Source organism: Rutidosis leptorrhynchoides, chromosome 3 (assembly GCF_046630445.1).
Source record: "Rutidosis leptorrhynchoides isolate AG116_Rl617_1_P2 chromosome 3, CSIRO_AGI_Rlap_v1, whole genome shotgun sequence".
Lineage (NCBI taxonomy): Eukaryota > Viridiplantae > Streptophyta > Magnoliopsida > Asterales > Asteraceae > Rutidosis > Rutidosis leptorrhynchoides.
This window is the reverse complement of record NC_092335.1, coordinates 13,130,537-13,150,603: the sequence shown is the minus strand read 5'-3', so window position 1 is coordinate 13,150,603 and position 20,067 is coordinate 13,130,537. Positions and strand designations below refer to the sequence as shown.

At 34.6% G+C, this 20,067-nt stretch overlaps 1 protein-coding gene across 1 annotated transcript; it reads right to left on the bottom strand.

Moving 5' to 3' along the window:
- Positions 1–14,715: 14,715 nt before the first annotated feature.
- On the bottom strand, positions 14,716–18,299 carry LOC139895755 (uncharacterized). Its single transcript, XM_071878292.1, has 4 exons — positions 17,723–18,299; positions 16,477–16,962; positions 15,485–15,982; positions 14,716–14,945 (listed from the first exon to the last, which is right to left on the bottom strand). Exons 1-4 carry the CDS (start codon positions 18,179–18,181, stop codon positions 14,868–14,870), a joined length of 1,521 nt encoding a protein of 506 aa, XP_071734393.1. The 5' UTR covers positions 18,182–18,299; the 3' UTR covers positions 14,716–14,867.
- Positions 18,300–20,067: the final 1,768 nt, after the last annotated feature.

Here is a 20,067-nt window from a genome sequence, read left to right as displayed (position 1 = left end):
ATTCCGGTAAGGTTCGAGTTGCGAATGGGAGTACTCTTGATGTTGTGAGTATTGGTGATCTAGTGGTTAAACACTTGGATTATGCTTGAATCTTGAGGAACTTGAGGTTCATCCTAAAGCTGAATAGTAGATTGATCTCGGTTGGACAATTGGATGATGATAGGTGTCATGTTCTCTTTGGGAATCAAGAATGGGTAGTTTTTAAAGGAGATTATGTAATTGCTCGTGGGTACAAAAGGGGGACCATGTATATGGTTGATGTTTTTTTTCGAGGAATTGCTAGGTAATTTTGTAAGTGTTAAAAATCCTAGCGAAATCGAAGTTAAGGTAATTTTGTTGAGGGGTCTTGTTTGAGTGGGAGTTAAAGTGAAATCGGAGCTAGTGGAGATTCGGGTCGAATCGGATACACTAAAGTCTTCGTTACTTCGGGTAAATCTTCTCCAATGACAACTTTTTTGCTATCTACCGAGAAAGATGAACAAGAGATTTTTTTAGGAGTCACGGTTAATGATACATCCGTACAATGTGTGTTGGCTTTGGGTGAAAAATTGGGTTTGTCAAAAGTCGTGCGCACGTATGTTGTCGGCGTTCCAACGGTGAAAGCTAAGTGTAACATCCCGTTCCTCCCGAATGTGACTTAAGGTACTTATTTATCCTTGTGTACGCTTAATTTCATATCTATACTCGATATTGTAGAGTTTTGGTGTTTAAAAATTTAAGTTTGTGTGGTTACTGGCAAGTTGTCGCGTCTGGAGCAGGTGTATCGTGACCCAGTACGTCGCGGAACGCGACAAGTCGCATCAAAACGCGACGTGTCAAAATCCTGTATTCTGTCAAGGTTATCGCGTTTGAGTGTCGCGAAACGCGACAAGGTGCCGCGAAACACGATAGAGGTCGCTGTTTTACTTTTTTGTCCATTTTAAATGGAATCTTTTGAGGGCATTGATGTCTTTTCACATAGGGCCAGTTTTGGGGGAGTAAATGCTGATCCAACCTTATCTATTTCTCATTTAATTCATTTCCAATTAAATAAAAACAAAGTTAGAGTGAGAGTGATACTATAAGAGTGAGAAAGCTTGTTTTAGTGAAGAGGAAGGTTGAATCTTGCCCGAACCCAAGTGTTAAAGTTGTTCCTTGCGTCTCTAGCTACACTTTGGTAGTCTTGGTAAGTCCAAACTCTATGATTTGAGTTTTAATTGGTTTATTGTGATGACCCGGAAATTTCGACTAAATTTAAACTTAATCTTAAATGATTAATGACTTCGACACGATAAGCAAAGCCTATGAAGTTGAATCTCAAAATTTTGAACTATTCAATTACCCTTCGGTTGTTCTCAATGATTCGCGAACCATTATATGTAAATAGATACATATATATACTATAACTTGAAAACGTAACAAAGTTTTAATTGCATAATACCGTACATTAAACTTATTGGTTTATATATCTAATTAAATATATATGATTTCAAGTTATTTAGTAAACGATAGTAACATTCGATTATTGATTTGATTGATATTTAGATAAGTTAACTAAAACGTTTAAGATGAACCAGTAAAACACTAATTTGATAAAGTATTTTCAAATTGCTACAGTACCCAAAATGCTACAGTGTTTTCGAAAATCACTAATTGCTACAGTAAAATTGACTTTGCTACAGTAACTTTGCTACAGTAAAACACTATTTTAACAAATAGTGAGACGATGATTTATAGAAGTAAATGACCAAGATACTCGAAAGTTTAAGATATACTTTGAGTGGTATAGTTTAGGAATAATTTAAGGCTATATTTTAACAAAGGTACGATTCACGAAATGTAAAATGCAAGTTTTCTCAGCGTACGAAAGGACATTCGAGAAACCGGAACCGGGACATAAGTCAAGTAACAACGTACGACTTATCGGAATAAAAGTTACAAGTCAACTATGCACGTGAATTTAATATAATATATAATTAATTATTTAAATTATATATATTATATTAATATTTTATCATGTCGACAAACAAATGGACAAATGATTCTGAGCTGGAAATTGAGGCCATGCGATCGCATGGCCATCATGCCCAAAATCCATGCGATCGCATGAGGCAAAATTTCAGGCCAAGTGCTATAAATTCTCGAGTTTTGGCCAGATAAATCACACACACATATATATTATTTTTACTCCGTATTTATTTATTTTATTATTATTATTATTATTATTATTATTATTATTATTATTATTATTAAGATTATTATTAATCTTATTATTTTTATTATTAGTGTTATTATTTTTGCGATACAAAAATAATAATGTACATAAAATATTACGACGGAGTGCTGTCCAAGTAATTTTTCAAAACGAGTTTCCGAGAAAGCTAGAGCTAAGGAAAATATGGGTTATTGCCAAGGAGGTTATGGGTAATATTCGGGGGTATTTTTGTGAATCAAACCTCGTGCTTATTATATCCAATGCGTCTACGTGCTCTCCTACAATATTGTATATCAATATTTAACTGTGAGTTTCATATGATCCCTTTTACTCTCTACATTTTTGGGCTGAGAATACATGCAAATGCTTTATTAACCGATATACAATATTTATATGCGTGAGTTTCATATGATCCCTTTTACTCTCTACATTTTTGGGCTGAGAATACATGCAAATGCTTTATTAACCGATATACAATATTTATATGCGTGAGTTTCATATGATCCCTTTTTCAAACTATATTTTTGGGCTGAGAATACATGCGCAGTTTTATAAACTGTTTTACTAAATGGATACAAATACTAAAACTGATTTTGTGTGAGTTTCATTTGCTCCCTTTTTAATTGCTTTTGCAGTATATATTTTTGGGCTGAGAATACATGCACTTTATTTTAAACACAATGGATACAAGTACATACTAAATTCTACACTGAGTTTGAACCAAAAATCCCTTAGCTTTGGTAACTAGTAACTGCCAGTTATAAGAACTGGTGGGCGCGAGTAGTAGTATATGGATCCATAGGGCTTGATATCCCCGTCCGAGCTAGAGCACTAGCCTTTTAACGGTCGTATGCTATTTGAGAAGCGTACACGTTGGTTTGCGTGTATTATTAAGATGATTATACAAAGGGTACAAATTATATAAGCATTAAAGTTTAGTTACCAGGGTGCTCAATTTTGTAGAACCGATTGATAAACGTTTCGGATGAAACAACTGAAATCTTGTGATCCACCTTTTATGTAAAACCTATTGATAAACGTTTTGAATAAAACAACTGAACTTTTGTAATCCACATTGATATACGGATTATGTGTAATATTAAAACTATGAACTCACCAACCTTTGTGTTGACACTTGAAGCATGTTTATTCTCAGGATTCTAGAAGTCTTCCGCTGTTTGCTTATACGTGATACAAGATATGTGCTTGGCGTCATACATGCTATATACAAGAAACTTGCATTCACCAAACCATTACCATGTATCTTATTTTGACTGTATTGTCAACAGATGTATTATTGTAAACCATTTAAATGGTGATTGTCTATACGTAGAAATCATCAGATGTTAAAAACCTGGAATTTATATATTCATTTATGAAATACCTTTTCAAACGAATACAATGTTACAAAATGTATCACATAGAGGTCAAATACCTCGCAATGAAATCAATGAATGACGTGTTCGTCCATATGGATTTGGAGCGATCGTCACAGTTGGTATCAGAGCGTTGGTCTTAGCGAACCAGAATTTGCATTAGTGTGTCTAACCGGTTATTGTTAGGATACATTAGTGAGTCTGGACTTCGACCATGTCTGCATGATAAAAGTTGTTGCTTATAATTTTTTTTGTTAGAAATTACCTGCTTATCATTCCTTGTGTGGAAAATTACCTGCTTATCATTTGTAGTCTAGACACACCTTATTGCATGGATTGCATGACTAGTGTATAGACAAAATGAATATCTTAGCGTATCTGTTACTGTTACCTTTACTTGACAGTTTCCGAAAGTTTCTCCATAATTTACGGATCCTTTGTACTATATAAAGGTATTCTATGTAATTAAAATATCATCCAATATCCGAAAATCATTTCACATCGAAAATTATTTATCTAACCGTGTAAGATGAATTCTGCAAGTAATTCGAGTTCTTCGGATTCCGATATGAATTTCCACCTGAGTTCCGAAAGCAGTGTAACCGGAATGAATCAACCAATCAGTCATCACCAATTCTGGATGAATTGGGGATGGGTTCGTAATCAACTTAATCAATGGAGACAAGAGGAAGGCGATCCTTTCCACCAACCGAATTCACCTCTTGGTGAGGAACCTGAGGCACTTACCGGCGAACCCGTACGAAACACTATCTTCACCCTCATTTCCAGGATATCTCGCAACGATTATATGATAACCAGAATTTTAAACTTTATTCATCCTCTCGTACCAACCGCCAATCATCCCGGAATAATAGAAGAAGTTAACGAGCTTCGCGCTCGAGTTGTGGCTTTGGAGAATATGATGCACAATTTGCAGGCATCACAGGCAGCACCGGTAGCACCACCAGTACCAGCAGCACAACCAACAACAGTACCAGTACCACCAACAACAACATCCGCACCGGAAACCTCAACCTCACAATCTGTTCCACGAGTATCAACCTCATATGCACCGTAGGCACCGAAGAATACTAATAACCATAAACGATGAAGTATTGATTCATAACTTCATTGGAGAAATATCCTGCGATGATTATGTATTCTTTAATATAGAAGAGATTATTCGTTTCTAGTTCCAACCGAAAATCAAATGAGTTTAATAACTCATTAAATTTATATTACATCTGAAGGAAATATACATACATATATTTTCATAAAGATTGTAATTGAAAATCCTTTTGTACAAACTGTTAATGATGAGAATATTTTAACGGGTAGGTAATACCCTAGAAATATATAAATTCCACATTAATATGTTACACTATACATTCTTCAATTTTGATTCAGCAATCATTAACTATACTGCTCAAACCTATAGATATACGTATCTGTTCATCGCAGAATAACCATTTTCATTCAATTTCATATTCTGATTTCGATAGATCAGAATCCAAGTCAAGATTAAACGAAAAACATCACTCTTAGATTCCTACATCTTTCAAAACCATGCTTCGAAAACCATGCTTTGAATTCAGAACAGTACTAGAACATCATATGATTACATTTTGCGTTCAAACCCATCGAAATTCTTGGAAACACTTCAACTAATGAACAAACGAGAAGACAAACCAACTACACGATATCTACGAGAAGAAAGATTTGTACTTATAATCATATATCTGGAAAGCTCTCGAAACCTAAGTAAAACTTTAACACGTATCTGTGATAAATCCTTCGGCATTATTATTACTGAAAATAACCTTGCAATTCCTTTTTAAAAGTATCCAGTATTATCACCCATTCAACTAAGTCAACGATGACCTTTCAGACTTATAACTTTGGCATATACGTTTTTGTTACTGGGGAACCTTTTATGTTCCACCATATTAGCAGTAAATGTACCAGCGACTCCGTCACTCTGCTATTTGAATCTCTCCGGAAATCACTATATATACATTGAAACCCTATCATGTACTCATCCACATCTTGTAACAATAGTTGCCGTTCCAACTATCGGGAATTTGCAATCAGTATTTTGAAATCTTGCAGCACGTCTACGCCAACAGTTATATGTGTACATATAACGTCTACCTCCTCGAATTACATACTTCGAATGTGAAGTTTCCGAAAAATACCCCAAACTATGAAACTAGTTCTCTGAAATTGGAACAATGCTGATGAAGCAGCAAAAACTGTAAACGACCTTAACAGTCAAAAGTTTGATGATAAAGAATAGTATGGTGGTAAAGCTGAGAAAAAAAAAAGGTTTGAAACTGGAAAACGGATTGAGCAAAGTATGAAGGAGGGCTGTGGATAAATCACAAAGACTAAACCTGCCTTCAAAGAATACAAATGATTCAGTATCTGCTGAAGTCATTAACGAATACCTTGCTACTAACTCAAAATCCGTTACGAACAAATCTTCTTCATCATTCTTCGATATTAGAAATTCTAAGATATCATCGTATCTTTTATTATAAATATCCTCGATATTTCTGAAGATATTTTCATAAGCATTCTTATCTGAAATCATTCATCTCTTCGCGCTATCTGTATTACATCATAAAAGAAACTATTTTAGTTTCTAAATTCTGAAACCTTCAAGTTTAAAATTTGAATGTTTTGAAGTAGTGTTGGGAACTGAAGCATGAATTAGTATAATATAATGACACTTGATCAACGTGATTATATTACAGTAAGTCATGCTAAGTTTCTAATGGAACTTGATAAAGGTTCACATATCACACCCTCATCATGAACCATGTTACATAACTCTTTTATTCTATTTAAACTCTAAACATATCAAGAAAATATTTTTCTTGATGATTCGGTCTTTTCCGAATATTCTGGTAATTTGACAAATCAAGATCGTGCCATTACGATTACCATCTCAGAACATTAACTATGTTCATCCAAAACTCTATACCTACGAATTCTGGACCATTACAAGAGATGCCTAATCGCAAGAAGAAGAAACGAAGGGACAAAGCTCCGAAATAGAAATTGGAGTATAAATCGCAGCAAATAGGAGGGAGTATTAACTGTGAATGACAATGATTATAGAAGACAGGAGTAGGGACATTAAAATATAAGGGGAGATATAAAGCCCGATAACAAACCTGAAATTACAAACCGTGTATATCAATGCGTATAGCAATATAAAGACACGGGAGAATGATAAATACAACAATCCCTAGAGCATAATAGAAATAAACAGATTCTTCTGGTGGGAGCTGGAAAAGAAGGATGATTGTGGCAAACGTCAATATTAGGTCAAGAACCAGAACTGGATTGAGCATTTTCACAATTTTTTTTTAATGTATTAATTGGGGAAGAAAGTTTTAAGGGTGGTGAATATTATGAAACGGAAGAAGTCAATTTATAATGGAAATACCGGACAAAGTAGCCAGGGCAGGTTACCACATTTAATTAAAGTGGATCCTAATTTCCTTAAATCCCGGTGAATCAAATCCTGTATATATTTCAAAGATTTTCTTTTAATTTCCTTGAATTCCGGAAATCAAACGTTACTACGTCAAGAGATAAGACGAATCTCTATTCTCCATTTCACTCTATTACGATAACTTCTCTCATACGCTTCGAGTAATTGGATTGTTTTATCCATATTATTCAACGATGATAAAAATTCTATTTATCAACACATATTCGTCATGAAAACATTTTTATTGTTAGCCATGACGACCTCACTCAAATTTCGGGACGAAATTTCTTTAACGGGTAGGTACTGTGATGACCCGGAAATTTCGACTAAATTTAAACTTAATCTTAAATGATTAATGACTTCGACACGATAAGCAAAGCCTATGAAGTTGAATCTCAAAATTTTGAACTATTCAATTACCCTTCGGTTGTTCTCAACGATTCGCGAACCATTATATGTAAATAGATACATATATATACTATAACTTGAAAACGTAACAAAGTTTTAATTGCATAATACCGTACATTAAACTTATTGGTTTATATATCTAATTAAATATATATGATTTCAAGTTATTTAGTAAACGATAGTAACATTCGATTATTGATTTGATTGATATTTAGATAAGTTAACTAAAACGTTTAAGATGAACCAGTAAAACACTAATTTGATAAAGTATTTTCAAATTGCTACAGTACCCAAAATGCTACAGTGTTTTCGAAAATCACTAATTGCTACAGTAAAATTGACTTTGCTACAGTAACTTTGCTACAGTAAAACACTATTTTAACAAATAGTGAGACGATGATTTATAGAAGTAAATGACCAAGATACTCGAAAGTTTAAGATATACTTTGAGTGGTATAGTTTAGGAATAATTTAAGGCTATATTTTAACAAAGGTACGAGTCACGAAATGTAAAATGCAAGTTTTCTCAGCGTACGAAAGGACATTCGAGAAACCGGAACCGGGACATAAGTCAAGTAACAACGTACGACTTATCGGAATAAAAGTTACAAGTCAACTATGCACGTGAATTTAATATAATATATAATTAATTATTTAAATTATATATATTATATTAATATTTTATCATGTCGACAAACAAATGGACAAATGATTCTGAGCTGGAAATTGAGGCCATGCGATCGCATGGCCATCATGCCCAAAATCCATGCGATCGCATGAGGCAAAATTTCAGGCCAAGTGCTATAAATTCTCGAGTTTTGGCCAGATAAATCACACACACATATATATTATTTTTACTCCGTATTTATTTATTTTATTATTATTATTATTATTATTATTATTATTATTATTATTATTATTATTATTATTATTAAGATTATTATTAATCTTATTATTTTTATTATTAGTGTTATTATTTTTGCGATACAAAAATAATAATGTACATAAAATATTACGACGGAGTGCTGTCCAAGTAATTTTTCAAAACGAGTTTCCGAGAAAGCTAGAGCTAAGGAAAATATGGGTTATTGCCAAGGAGGTTATGGGTAATATTCGGGGGTATTTTTGTGAATCAAACCTCGTGCTTATTATATCCAATGCGTCTACGTGCTCTCCTACAATATTGTATATCAATATTTAACTGTGAGTTTCATATGATCCCTTTTACTCTCTACATTTTTGGGCTGAGAATACATGCAAATGCTTTATTAACCGATATACAATATTTATATGCGTGAGTTTCATATGATCCCTTTTACTCTCTACATTTTTGGGCTGAGAATACATGCAAATGCTTTATTAACCGATATACAATATTTATATGCGTGAGTTTCATATGATCCCTTTTTCAAACTATATTTTTGGGCTGAGAATACATGCGCAGTTTTATAAACTGTTTTACTAAATGGATACAAATACTAAAACTGATTTTGTGTGAGTTTCATTTGCTCCCTTTTTAATTGCTTTTGCAGTATATATTTTTGGGCTGAGAATACATGCACTTTATTTTAAACACAATGGATACAAGTACATACTAAATTCTACACTGAGTTTGAACCAAAAATCCCTTAGCTTTGGTAACTAGTAACTGCCAGTTATAAGAACTGGTGGGCGCGAGTAGTAGTATATGGATCCATAGGGCTTGATATCCCCGTCCGAGCTAGAGCACTAGCCTTTTAACGGTCGTATGCTATTTGAGAAGCGTACACGTTGGTTTGCGTGTATTATTAAGATGATTATACAAAGGGTACAAATTATATAAGCATTAAAGTTTAGTTACCAGGGTGCTCAATTTTGTAGAACCGATTGATAAACGTTTCGGATGAAACAACTGAAATCTTGTGATCCACCTTTTATGTAAAACCTATTGATAAACGTTTTGAATAAAACAACTGAACTTTTGTAATCCACATTGATATACGGATTATGTGTAATATTAAAACTATGAACTCACCAACCTTTGTGTTGACACTTGAAGCATGTTTATTCTCAGGATTCTAGAAGTCTTCCGCTGTTTGCTTATACGTGATACAAGATATGTGCTTGGAGTCATACATGCTATATACAAGAAACTTGCATTCACCAAACCATTACCATGTATCTTATTTTGACTGTATTGTCAACAGATGTATTATTGTAAACCATTTAAATGGTGATTGTCTATACGTAGAAATCATCAGATGTTAAAAACCTGGAATTTATATATTCATTTATGAAATACCTTTTCAAACGAATACAATGTTACAAAATGTATCACATAGAGGTCAAATACCTCGCAATGAAATCAATGAATGACGTGTTCGTCCATATGGATTTGGAGCGATCGTCACATTTATGGTTAGGGTTTTGGCCACTAGAGACTTGTATGACCCATTTGGGGTTAAAATGGGTGAACTTGGGTCATGTGATGAAAGGAAAACCCTAAATAGATGTAATCTAGGGTTTGGTCTTGTTTAATAAGAATTTTAAGTGTAAATTGTGTTGTTAAGCATCAAGACACTTGTTTAAAGTTGAAAGAGATGTTAAATGGGTCATGTTTGACTAAGTTTGAATGTGTAAATGTTAAAATGGGTCAAAAGAGTAATGTTGACCTAGTTTGGGTGAATTGGGTATGAAATTACCCTAAGTTACGTTAGTTGAGGTTAGTAGACTTTAATTCACTAGCTTTAGTGATTAAAGTTGAGTCTTGGCCAATTATGGACGGTTTTGTGGTAGTACTAGTTGGGTCATTTAATGCAAATTGGGTCATTAAATGCTCAAGTATGTGTAATGTGGTTAATTCCACTAGTTGGTGTATTGAATGTGTACTTAATGAATTAGTTACATTGCCTTGAAGTTCGGACGTGCATAATCATCATCCTTGTGTCAAGGTGAGTGGAATAAGTATACTTGTATGTATATGATGTGCTTATTTGTACGTAAGGATATGCGTTGTCCTAGTTAGCGATATATGTGTTGTACACTAACGAATTATGAACGGATATGTGTTGTCTAATTTAGCGATATATGTGTTGTACGCTAACGGTTTATTAAATGGATATCTGTTGTCCAAGTTGGTGTTATATGTGTTGTATACCAAGGGTCTTATGAACGGATATGTGTTGTCCAAGGGTTGGTGATATATGTGTTGTGCACTAACGGTTGTTATGAACACCGATGGGAATTTTGAGTACCATTCCTTCTTGCTATTGGTTAACCATGTTGGTGTGAATGTGTATTTAGCATATTAAATTATGAACTATATGCTATTGTCGGTTGCTAGCTCCTTGTGAATTGTGGATTGTAGTTTATGCATGATGTTTGCATGTTTGTCGAATAGCTAGCTTGTATGCGGTATTGTGTAAGTGATTGCAAGTAAGTAGGTTATATATGAACATGTATAATTATTGCATTCACTAAGCATTAGTTTACCCCTCTCGTTGTTTATCTTTTTAGTTGTAGGTGCGGATAAGGGCAAAGGGGTTATCGGGCACTAGGTGGCCTTTGATGATGTTATGTTGAAGCCTTTGGAAGTTGGCCTACGTTTTGGGTAGTTTAGTCCCAAACCATGCTCAATGGGTCGTTTGGATTATAAACTATCATTTGTAGTTGGTCAAACTTGTATCACATTCATAAATGGCCTTTGTGCCTTTTTGTAAACATTAAACTCGTAGTGTGTTTTAACGAAACGTGTGGAATGGTTTACATATTTAATTGGCGCGTAAATGTGTATCATTTAAAAAAAAAAATTATCGTACGGAGTACGGGTTGGGTTGTTTCACTAAGGTGGAAAAGTGGACGATTAAAGGTGCGATTGCGTTCACGTGTAAGGTTTTAATCGGTAATGTCCATGTGTTTGTTCTACCGGCTGGTTTATTCTTTGTTAGAAAGATAGATCGGGTGGATGATATTGTGTATGGGTAGATAGTTTGGGCGATGGAGTCGGGTCGAGCTCAAACGACCCATGATCTCCTAAACTAAGGAGATGGGTGTCGTATCCAAAGAGTAGTTCTTGGTCCCAAGCTAGTAACATAAGGATCGAATTATAGCTCAGCGGTATTTTTTGGTGTCAAAAGACTTCTCTTGCTCGATTAGGGATGGCAATGGGCGAGAAAAAACCCGTGACCTGCGGGTACCCGTTCCAGTGACGGGCGGCTATTTATAAAAAAGTGTACCCGTGAGCACGGGTCGGGTAAAAAAATTTACTCGTTGGCGGGTCGCGGGCGAGTCGCGGGTATCTCATACCCGCCACAGGTAAAACCCGACTCGTCAATCCGTGATGCCCGTTTGAGCTAGCCGCGGGTATACCCATTTACCCGCACACATATACTAAATTTAACTAATATATAACTTAATTTTTTATTGCATTTTCATAATTATTTGCGGGTTTACCTGCGGGTAATGGGTATCTGTGATTAAAATTAGTTAAAGTGCACATTATGTAAATCCGCCGGTTTACTCGCGGGTCACGGGTACCCGCGGGTCGCAGGTACGGGCAGAAAAATTTATCTGTTAGCGAGTGCACGCGTACCCGCGGCCGCGGGTAAAGAAAAATGTTGGCCGGCGGGTCGCGGATATTAAGGATCCGTGCCCGTCGCCCGCGGATGTCATCCCTGTGCTCGATGGTTATCGAGTGAAGTGCGGCGTGATTCAGGTATAAATTCGACGATATCAAAAGGAGTGTGTAATTAGCGAGTCGGGTTGTTATTGTGTGATGAAGTCAGGTTAAAGTTGGGTGTTGTTTAGTGTCTCTTCGAGTGGGAGATTGTTGGAGTGCGAAATCGAGTTAAACAAGTCAAAAATTGGTGCATCTAAAGGTCTCCCATATAGGGAGAAAGTTTCCCGCATAGGGAGGTGGCTCCCATATAGGGAGAATTAGGGAGAGTTGGTTAGAACCACTTCCCGTATAGGGAGAAGGGTAACCTGTATCGGGATATTAACCTGACGGGTTAAAATTGGATTTTGACTAGGATTCCTTGTTGTATCGGGATTCTAACTTGTTTTAGGCCATAAACACCCCCATATGTAACCTGTAAATTGTACCTACGAATTTTATCAATAAGAATACTCTTTGGTTGGCCTAGGATTAAAGTAATCAAGTTTTGATTACATATATGATATAACCTCGTTAAATTCTCGTGTTTTTTTCTTTATTGCTAGTTTCTTCGTGTTCATCACATTATATCCATTTATTGTCACTGGTTTTGGTAACTTGAGCTTATCAAGTCTTGTAAGGGCTCACACGTTTATTCCTAACAGTATTAACATAAATTTGATTGGTAGCTGGGATTGCGTGATCAATCATTTTTAGATTATCAGATTGAAAAGCTTCTCTTCTTTTGATCACTGATAGATTAACCTTGATAAAGGATGTTCTCGAGAGCATACATATTCAGTCTATGTTTATTTTTTATATAATTGAAAGATTTTGTTCCCAAAACCTTGACGGACCTATGTCGGCTGCCTTTTTCCATCGTATGAGTGGTAGACCGAGCTAACTGGGTGCCTACAGATGTGATTTGTCGATCAGTTGATTACTTATCAATGTCAAGTATTAATCTCGTAATGATAAAGAATCAAGCACTAATGCCAACCAAACACCCGAGGATTGAGCCCGAAGGATGACCAAACTGGAGGACTGCGCACAAGGTCGATTCAATCCGTCACGCTTAGAATAATACTTGCACCGCATGAGGATCAAACATGTGTGTAATATTAAATTACCCCACATGAGTAAAACCACTCAGGTAAACTCTCGAAGTAAAATACTCAAAAGTTGTTAAATAAAAAGAAACGTGAACGTCAAGGTGTTGGTTCATTGGTGAGTGACCTGACTTCCCATAAGAGAAGTCAGGGGTACTATCGCATGAGCTGTAAAATATTTCTCTTAAATGTTACAAGCCCATTTCATGTATCTCGGAAGTCTCGGACGTCTTGCGTTCAAGCCTCACCCGAGAGGGTTTACCGCACGAGATGCTCGTATGGATTCGCCATGGAGATTTACTCTTGAGGGACGGTACGACAGTAATATTCGTCCCAGGAAATGATCGTGTGAGTGAGTTCTGACATCGCATTCGGACCCATTGCTGACTCTAACCGTTGTTAAAAAAAATTAATTAATGATAAAAATAAAAATAAAAAACTTAATTTTCATTTAGTGAATTCAAAACATACTCTAAAGTCGAAAATGAAAGGTGGAAATAGGAAAAGTTCAACTTCAAAAAAGTGTCAAGATGAACACGATTACACGGTTCGATCGACAAGCAAACCTCGTTATGTTTTTATGAGCTTGACATGTTTAACCAAATGTATATGAATAGTATGCTTTTATTTTTTTAAGATCTTAGCCAATGGTTGAAACTACCTTTAAACTACCCATATTTAGTATCATCATTTCATTATTAAACATATTTTGGACTTTTGGGTTTGGAGTCATGGAAAAAGTCAGTCAATTTGTCAATCCTAACACGAAATTAAACATTGTCCCACCAAGCGAAACAGCCTCCAGTAGTAGGTGATTAACTTGTACGTTACAAGTTATTTTGCACACTGGGGGTCCTCTAGAAACATTTCACTTTCTTAACTTGGTAATTATATATATACTACACTAAAATTCTTGCATATTGTCCATTAGTCCACAACCTTGTTAACTCATTAATTCTCTAGTGCCAATCAAAAGGTAGGTTCTAATTACAAATTCCCACCTCCTAAACAGTTGCTGTCGTGCCCCTATTGTCAATAACGTAATACATGAGACTGTGGTACATTTCTATCTATTACAAAAATCATTATTAGTAGACCTCTATTTTTCTATATATGACGATTTTGACCTACCATTATCGAAATTATACTGAATAGTAGGAGTATTTGTGAACCATTTGATACAGATAATCGTGACAATCACTTTATACGCACATGCATACCAAGACAGATCAATATCAAAGTACAATAAGATGAGGTGAATCATCATATTCTCTATTAATTACTTGAATATCATGCCGGCTCTAAGAAAAAACTATTAACCTTATTATCTTAAAACAGTATATGATGAAAAAAAGTAGATCAAATATAATACTGCATCAAGAAACAGAAAGGAAATAACATTTGTTAACAGATAACAATGGTTAATTGATGCTATCACGTGACGCTTAAAATAAAGGCAGAACAATATGAAGGCCTCTTTCAAGCAAAGCAGGTATCAAAATTGAGGTTCAAGATTATTTAATGGTAGTTGTATCTAGTAAAACAAGAATACTAGCACTTTTAAACTGTCTAACAATCGATATTTTGGGAAGGATCAGGTTCATATCAAAGCATACCAATCAACACATTGAGATGAATGAAGCTTTTATGTAGAAAAGCTAAATTGCACACCAGTTTTCGCTTGATCATGTTCATGTTGTCTTAATATGTAGCAGTAGTTCACCTGATTAAAAAACACCAAGAGAGTCAACATTAAAAAATAAATATCCCTTTTAGTATATATTTCAAAGATATCAAATGCAAGCTCGAATTAGCATACCTACATTTCAAGGGAAGAAAACGCAGTTTTCCCGGTTGATATTATTCAGTACACAAAAGTAAAGGTGACAATTTTGACCCATTGAGTTATGAAAACCAAATGCACGCTCAAACTAGCATTATGTTTCTTCCCTAACCAGACAGACTAAACTAAAAATACAGATAAAACTTCGAATATCATTTATTTAAGATATTAGTCTTGCTACCAATAGAACAGATGTAATCAAAATTGACAAGCTAACTATTCACAGAATAGCAGATTTTGGACAAACTTGTTCCAGTCAGTGCAACTCGACTCAAACCTTTGTACCCATTTTCAAGATTAGTACATGCTTTGACCCATCACCCCACGTAACTAATCCTCCAATTGCATTTTTCATTTATAAGCATGATTTTCATATACTACATAGTTTATTTAAAGTGAACTGAGGAAGAAAATCTAACCTCCATTCGGAACAATTTAGTGGGTACAATAACTCCAACTCCTATAGAGCTTCGGAACGAGTCTCGAAAGTTCTTAAACGAGATATCACGATATGAATTTTCGGTTAACTTTACAAGACTCCCGACAGAACCAAATGCATGTCCATGAATATTGGAATCTCTCAGCACTTTCAACGGGAGATCAAATGAAAGGTCTGCAAAGGCAGTAACTGCAAGGTCTCCACCAACAAAATCCCGTTCTGCATCTTCAGCTTTGCCTCTGAGTTCCCTTCTTGGCTCACTGGGGCCCAGTCCACGAGTCTTGAAGCCCAATAAAGATGTTGGGCCTCCTAATGTGCAAACAGGGGAAGAATTCCCGCCCAAAAAGAATCGATCACATAAAGATACGGGTTTATTCGAGAATCCATTTCCCCAAGGAAATAGAGCTCCACCAGCAACCCCAAAGTTGAGAGCAGCACGAGCAAAACCCAAAGGCAACGCATACCGGAGATCGAATTCCTGTCAAGTAAAGAAAAATTAATTTATTTTGTTAGTCTAATTTATATAAAATTGATTTAAAGGTTTCATGCTTATACGCATTAGAGAAACACCTGAAACTTTCACAAGCTCAACCCATTTGAACACTTTCATTTATATTTTTTTCCCAATTTACCTCTTTGACTTATAATAGATCAAAACATAGCCCATTCGGACCACTCAACAATAATAATCGACTGCTGATTATGTATAATAGTAAATAGTAATCAGTGATCTACTGTTAAAAAAAGTAACACACATTTGATAGCCATATTTAAATGTGCTAGATGACATAGTGCTACTCAAGTCACTTCTTATTCATGAATCTTAGGGTAACAAAACACGATCAGATACCTAATGTAAATATGGAGATAAAAATATTCGAATTATGATCAATAGTTAGTTAAACAAGTGATGTTAAATGAAGAAGCAAAACCCATCTTCAAGATGTATAAGCAAGAAGCACAGATGCAAACCTGGCGGATGTAACGCACGCTCCGATAATCAGGGAAAATGCCACCAAGTTGAGAAGTGGAAACAAAAGCAAACCCTTTAGTTGGTCTAAGAGGTGAATTTCGCCTGTCGATCTTAAATGTGTACTTGAGATGTGATAGCAAATTATGTCCAAGTTGCCTTCTTACGGATGTTGAAGCCATTTGCGATGGATCAGTTAAAGTTCGCCAGGAGAGATTATACTCTAGGTCATGGTTCCTGGTTGATAATAAGCCAAGAGATAGGCCCAGTGTTTGTTCTTTGTAAGAAGAGAACTTCAGCCAATCTTGAGAAAGTAGGGATACACGAGCCATAACAGGATTGACCAATTTCATAAATCTGGGCAAAAACACACCGGTGCTAACTTCTGATGTTTGGTCCCAGCCATATTTTAAGGAACCATCCCAGAGATCTCCATAACCAAGCATATTTTTTAGCTTGAGCGAACCCTCAAGTGACCAGGATCTAGTCTGCAAAAGACATAACGAAATATTCCTCGCAAAAAATATAGTAAAAAAAAACTTAAAAGAAGATAGGATGACATGTACAATGCATCAATGCAACAAAAGATATAAGGTTCAAAGCACCTAGAGCAATAGTTGTTTGGCCTATATGAGAAAATAGCTAAAAATTTCAAGATTCTTGCCTTTCAAAAAACGTGTGACATAGTGATTTTCATTTAAGCAAGGTAACCAAAATCAAGGTTATTCACATAAATAATACACGTTACATAATTTGACGCAAATTTAATCGATACCTTGCTCTCAAACTGTCAAATCATGGCAACAAACGTCACAGAATGTGGAAACAATTGTGTAACTAGTTCTACTTCCATTCATATCAACATTATTGGTTAAATTAACCATCACCACTATAACAAGAAAAAATGGTGTTCCGAAAATCTAATATAGAATTTCAGCTTTCATAAGTCTTAGATCACTGGTGTGACATAAGCATATGTTATTCTGAAAACCAAAACATGCGTAAGAGCTCTTTATCATCCTAATGATCTCTAAGGGTAAAAGGCATGAAAACCGGTATAAAGAAACATCTTCTAATTTCACCAAATAGTAACTGATCATTCGCAAATAAATCACACAATTATAAATTACAATTGACCATTGAAATCAAAGCTAAATAAAAATTTAAATAAACATTAATCGCCAACTAAGTAATACTCACAAATACATACAAGATAACATTAACTATAATCTAAGTAAATAACATTACCTCAGGTTTAGTAAAAATACCGAAATTACCATCGACAGGGTTTTTAGACTCAACAACTTCAACAATCACATTAGTAGTCCCTGGCAATTCAGGAGGTCCTGATTCAAGCGAAACATTTACGGAATCAAAAATATTAAGTTTCCGAAGACGCGCATTAGCTATCGTTGCTGCCTGTAACAGTTCTTGTACGGACGTTGCAGATTTTAGGGCTTCAACTTCAGCTTCAATTAATGATTCCTTAGTTTTTTTATTCCCTTTGATAATAACGTCGTGAACTCGTAACGGAACTCGTTCCGATTGCATTCGATTAAAAAGTGATTCCATTCGAGATCGATCGTCTCTCATACTCGATTGTGAGTTTACTTCTTCTTCATCGTCTTCTTCTTCTTCATCTTCATGTTGATTATAATCATCTTCGGTTTCGATAACTTCTGGAATTTGACCTTCGGTTTTCGTCATATTTAAGCTTTTGTTGTTGGATTGTGTACACGAATGAGAGAGATTGGAAGTAGGTACCGGAAGTGACGTCACTGGAATCCGGCTGGGTGTGGTGCGCAGCCGCTGTTTGTTTCAGCCGGTTTTAACTCTGATGATGCCCTCTATTCCAAACACGTAAACTGGGCTGGACTCTGCCGTGTTGGGCTTTCAAATACCCATTACTCGTTTACTCGTCGTACTCAACAAGAAAAGATATAAGAGATAAAAGAATAGAAGATAAAAGAATAGTAGGAAAAATATGTTTAATATCGATTATAATGATTTTTCAGTTCATTGTTTATTGGTTTTTTGGAATGTAAAGGAAAAAAAAAAAAACAAAACAAAAAACTCTACTATATATGTACTATTAAAAATATATTACCTGCTTACAATTAAAAGAGAAATATGATAAACGAAGAAATCACGTTTAACATGTGTTGCAAAATGACTTAATTGACCAATGTTGGTAGCTCAGTTATATTCGGTACCTTTGAAGCTAGGACCCGCCATGTGAAAACTTTAACATAAAAATGGTACAGGTTCAATCCCCACTCGCCATAAGAATTTACAACTCTTGTGGCAGTGGGATGATGATTGCACCTGTCACATGTGTGAGGATCTAGCGGAGTTATTTTTCCGAAATTCGATTCTTTCAGGGCGGGTAGGGTGGGTTTTAGATGGAAACACCGGGTCAAGGTGTCCCTGCCAACGCACACATTTTGAACATAAAATGACTTAACTGTATTGGTTTTCATGTTTATATATTAGGCTTAAACCAGTGAAGTGATTCAACTGTGCGTTATTGCGAAAAAATGTTTGTTGTGCTACATACATGGTTTCAATAGATATTAAACATTATATTTTTTTTAAATTACAATTACGAATACTAATTAATTACGTTATTGAACCCACATAATTTGAATACTTTTAGTTATTGATAAAATAAGTGTGTCTCGTTTCTGCTTGCCAAATCAAACACGGAAAAGGAGGAAAAATTGCAAAAGTAAAAAATAAATAAAAAGGGAAAAATGCTCGTTATTAACTTTAGGAAAAATTCAATAATAACCTGTAAGTGAACAGTAAAATGTTAGTAAGGTGTGTTTGTTTTTTAGATCAATATATAGTAATAATATAGTAATAGTAATATAGTAATGTCAATTATATTGATAGATAGATATGACAATAGATAATTATGTTTTATTTTTATTATAGTTTATTAAAAGAAAAACTTGCTAAACTTTCAAAAATAAATAAGTAAATTTAGCTTTTTATCGTTACAAACACTACTTTCACAGAAATTTTTATAGTTATAATTATAATAATTATTTATAATAATTATAAATATATTTAAAGACAAATCTTAAAACCGTCCTTAAGGTGTATGATTATATTATATAATTCAATAACGTCACTTTCAAATTAGTATTTAACCGCTATGTATACATTTTATGCATGACTCGTTCGAAAAATTATATTCATAATTATAATTATATTTATGATTTTATAATTATAATTTATTTATTTATTTATTCACAACATATAAATATAATACTAATTATTATATTATTATTATTATTGTTGTTGTTATTGTTATTGTTATTATTATTATATTATTATTTATATTTATATTTATATTTATATTGTAATTAAATTAAATAGAAAAAGGTCAAAAATATACCATTGTTAACCACTGTAATAAAAAGGTCAAAAACATATCATTGTTAACCACTGTAAGTCACCTTTCCACCACCACTTTCAATTCCTTAACTTTTCCCTTTTTTTCTTACCATTGTGGAGACCTAAAACCACCAGAATCCACCATCTTTCCCCATTTTTCTTACCCCAATATCACCTTTAATCCACCACAT

Coding starts and splice junctions, on each gene's coding strand:
- LOC139895755 (XM_071878292.1), bottom strand. CDS start 18,181: ATGACGAAAACCGAAGGTCAAATTCCAGAAGTTATCGAAACCGAAGAT. Junction 16,963..17,722: donor GTATTTTTACTAAACCTGAG/GTAATGTTATTT, acceptor TGTCTTTTGCAG/ACTAGATCCTGGTCACTTGA. Junction 15,983..16,476: donor GCGTGCGTTACATCCGCCAG/GTTTGCATCTGT, acceptor TTTACTTGACAG/GAATTCGATCTCCGGTATGC.